Source organism: Sinocyclocheilus grahami, unplaced genomic scaffold (genome assembly GCF_001515645.1).
Source record: "Sinocyclocheilus grahami isolate Dianchi unplaced genomic scaffold, SAMN03320097.WGS_v1.1 scaffold776.1, whole genome shotgun sequence".
Lineage (NCBI taxonomy): Eukaryota > Metazoa > Chordata > Actinopteri > Cypriniformes > Cyprinidae > Sinocyclocheilus > Sinocyclocheilus grahami.
The window spans coordinates 691,317-695,474 of NW_015505955.1; the positions used below are offsets into that span (position 1 = coordinate 691,317).

A 4,158-nucleotide genomic window follows, 5' to 3' on the forward strand; every position below is an offset into this window, starting at 1 on the left:
ATGCTGAAAATTCAGCTTTGCATCACAGGAATAAATTAGATTTGAATGTATATTAAAATAGAAAAACGTTATTTTACATCATAATAATATTTCACAATATTAATTTTTTCCCTGTATTTTTAATCAAATAAATGCAGCCTTGATAAGCATAAGAAACTCCTGTAAAAAACATTTAAAATGGTTCTGATCCCAAACTTTGGACCGGTAGTGTGTGTGTGTATATATATATATATATATATATATATATATATTTATAAAAAATGTTTTTTTATATTAATATACATTTTATAAAATGTGCTTATTTCCATTAAGATGCAATTGAGTGTCTTAAAACGTTACATTCAGTTCACACTTATTCATTTGCAAATTTGAAGTATGCCAAAGTATACTTCTTTTTTTTACAAGGGCAATTAGTGCATTTATACAGTTAGCTATACACTTTTTGTGGACTTTTTGTTAGCTATACTGTATTTCTGTATTTCTGTATTACTGTATTTCTGGAGCTGTGTTAATTATTACATGGACACAGCTTCATCCCGCTGAGAGCTCAAGCTCTATTCTATAGATGGAAAGAACACTGTGAAACTTGGCATTTTAAAACAATATTTGATGAGATGGCTTAGACTCATGGCTCCGAACAACACCTTTATAAAGTTTTAATCATTGGCCCAGATATTTTATATTGTTTCTTTGCTTTTCACCTTGAGAGTATATTAAAATTGATATGATGGTTTTGGGAATTGCCTTATTGTAATAGTTTGAGTCCACCCAGTTGTTCAATATCTTTAATTCAGAGAGAGATGCAGACATTCACAAGTATTGGGATAAGTCCAATAACTCAATTAGTTTATATGCAGGCCTAGTCCAGATCCGTGACCTTGAAGAAACTCTTTAAATTCTGCATCATAAACTAAAAGGAAATGGACTCAGGCTTTTACCTTCTTTCCTCATGCCGGCTCTGAAGCACTTTCGAAGTCTGCAGTATCGACATTGGTTTCTTTTGTCTTTGTCCACCACACACTGCCTGCTGAACCTTCACACACAGAGACAGAAGTACATAGGAGACTACGATTCTCACATTTGAAGAGATCCAGTGAAACACTCCAGGTCATGCTCTTACGCGTTCTGATGAAGGTGGTCACAGATCACAGATCATTTTTTTTATAGGACACAGACACTGTGATCATTTATAGATGGGCTCCAGCCACAAAGACAATATATCAGTCAACTCCTGTGGAAATGTGAAATAAGATTTCTGCTGTATAAGCTGGGCTGTGATGTTGTACAGGATTGTATAGCCTATATAGAATACAAATGTATATTGTCTGCATTTGAAACACTAATTATTAATTTCATGAACTATTTCTGTAAATTCTATAAAATTCATATTAAATATAAAAATGCTAACTGTATTTTGTAAATGATATTTAGTGTATGATACAATGTAGTTTTTTAATTTAATTTTCTTTTCTTTCTAAAGTTATTTTAGTATTATTTATATAATGTCATATTTTTTTATAAACGTTTTGAATTAGCTTTTATTTTTATATTTTCAGCTTTTATCTTCATTTTATTTGTATTTTTTAGTAATTGTGTTTTTCTCATTTCTATTAGTTTTTTCATTTTATTTTTCCAGTGTTATTTTTTTATTTATTTCCAGTTTGGAATTTTAGCCTTTCATCTTTTATTTCAGTTAGTCACCATTTCAACTAAATTTGTGTTTTAATTTAATGTTTAATGTTTTGTGTTTCTTCTAATATTTCTACTTTATGCTATTCCAGCTTTATTTTAATTAACAAATATATTTTAGTTAATGATAATAACCCTGGTATATTGTATTTTCAATCCTATGTTTCACCGTTTATGGGATCCTACGCTGGCTTTCATTGTGCTTTCAGTGAGCATTAATTAACAAGCAGTGTCTGAAAAGTCATTTGTCTCTAACGTGAACTGTAAAACCCTACTACATTGCTTACTGCTTTGAATAACAACAATCCATAGAGGCCATACTAGCATGTTTAGAGATGAATTAAAAGTGATTTGTAAGTGTATTAAGCACATATAGTGGATAGTTGTGAATCTGATGGTGAGTTTTCACCTGCATGTGTAGGCATGGTTCTTGCGCACACTCCTCCTGAAGAAGCCCTTGCAGCCATCGCAGCTGGATGCACCGTAGTGTTTCCCTGTAGCTCTGTCTGCGCAGATAGCACAGAGATTCATGCTGCTCAGCTGCGGCGCAGCCACTGGTACTGATATAGGCACATGTCCTGGAATTAGTGGCTCTTCATTGGAAAAATAATGGACAAAACAGAATTTGACATCTGTAGCATCAAATTGACATTATAGATACTACCCGTTTTTTAAATACTTTTGACAGAAGTCTCTTATGCTCACCAAGGTTGAATTTATTTGATAAAAAAATCAGTAAAAACAGTAATATTGTGAAATATCATTACAATTTAAAATAACTGTTTTCTATTTTAATATATTTTAAAATGTATTTTATTCCTGTGATGCAAAGCTGAATTTTCAGCATCATTTAACCAGTCTTCAGTATCACACGATCCTTCAGAAATCATAATAATATGCTGATTTGCTGCTCAGAAAAAAATGTCTTATTATCATCACAGCAGAAAACAGTTGTGCTGCTTAATATTTTTGAGGAAATGGTGATATATATTTTTTTCATTCTTACATATGCATATACATATACATATACAGTACATATAAATGTTAGGGCTGTCAGTAGATTAAAAATGTTAATCTAATTAATTACATGTTGCAATCTAATTAATCGCAAAATCAATTTGACTGTGAAAATACCCACAAAAGATTATTTAAAGCTATTTTTGTGTTAAATGAGAAAGTATCAATTAGACATTACAAATTGTAGCTTTACAAAGAAATATTTCATTTGATTCAACATAAAATGTATTACACATAAACATTTAGGCTACAACGGCCTAACATAAACAGTGGAACACAAAAGAAGATAATATGGAGAAACAACTCGGTATTTTTTATTCAATAAAATGAAAGTCATTTGTAACCAGAACAGCTTTGTTACCAACAGTCTTCAAAAATACCTTCTTTTATATTCCACAAAAGATAGGTTTGAAACGACATGAGGGTGAGTAAATAATGACAGAATGTATATATATTTTTTGGGTGAACTATCCCTTTAATGTTATTATTATAATTATAATTATTTTTATTTGTAATGAAATTATACTCTAAATAAGAAACAAAATCTGCCAGCAGGCTGCCAGTAAATGTCTTTATGAGTCATTCATTCATTCGATTCAAACAGCTGATTCATTCAGGAATGAAGTAAATGGAGATGGTTGGATCCAGATCCAACTCCTCCCACCTTACATATACCTGAAACCTACCCGTCTCCACCCCCTGATTCCTAAACCTGCCAATCTCCACCCCCTAGATGTGGATCAAACCACACCCCCTGGATCTTGTGTTCTGCAGTGAGGGGCTACTGCATGAATGGGCCTTTGAATCATTTATTGACAAGATTCGTTCAAAACGCGGATTCATTCAGAAATTAAACACCGCTGGTTTGCTCGGAGACGTGCAACAATTCTATTATGGCTTTAAAGGTATGTTCTCTGCAAAATTGTGCAAAACACATAATATTGTATTTAAAATATTATGCAATATCAACTTCTTATTTACTGAACTGTTGTATAAAATCACATTTGCACTAGTGGTATTTGGATATAAAACTGTATTGCTTATCACAAAAACCGATTTGGACCGATATCTTGAATTTAACTGCATTTATGGAGATGTTGCCCTGCATCATATTTGTCAACAGTCAGCTGTATGAAATGTAAGATGACGTAGAGGTCTGGGGGCGGGGCCAGTGCGTTAGCTGCGTTAAAATATTTTAATCGCGTTATTTTTCATAACTAATTCATTAAGTTAATGCGTTAAACTGACAGTCCTAATAAATATATATGTATATAGTCTCGTCAACACATGTTAAATGTACTTACTATTATAATAACAATAAATTATGCATAATTACATGCAAGTCAAACCCTAACTCTAACCCTGACCATATAGTAAGTACATGTAGTTAATTAATATTTCTCAGCACTTAAATGTATAATTACACTGTAACAAGGACACCTTATAAAGTGT

At 31.8% G+C, this 4,158-nt stretch overlaps 1 protein-coding gene across 3 annotated transcripts in view; it reads right to left on the bottom strand.

Annotated features, from left to right (window-relative positions):
* The window catches only part of LOC107561524 (hepatocyte nuclear factor 4-beta-like), a 7,774-nt gene extending 5,384 nt beyond the window's left edge, over window positions 1-2,390 (bottom strand). For 2 of the 3 annotated variants that reach the window (XM_016245987.1, XM_016245986.1), the window contains exons 1-2: window positions 2,099-2,389; window positions 939-1,033 (exon numbers count right to left, since the gene is read on the bottom strand). In XM_016245987.1, the coding sequence (XP_016101473.1) occupies window positions 939-1,033; window positions 2,099-2,220 (217 nt within the window). In that variant the 5' untranslated portion in view covers window positions 2,221-2,389. Of the gene's footprint in view, window positions 1-938; window positions 1,034-2,098 lie in introns of all 3 variants that reach the window. The other variant, XM_016245988.1, reaches the window with a different exon arrangement.
* Window positions 2,391-4,158: the final 1,768 nt, after the last annotated feature.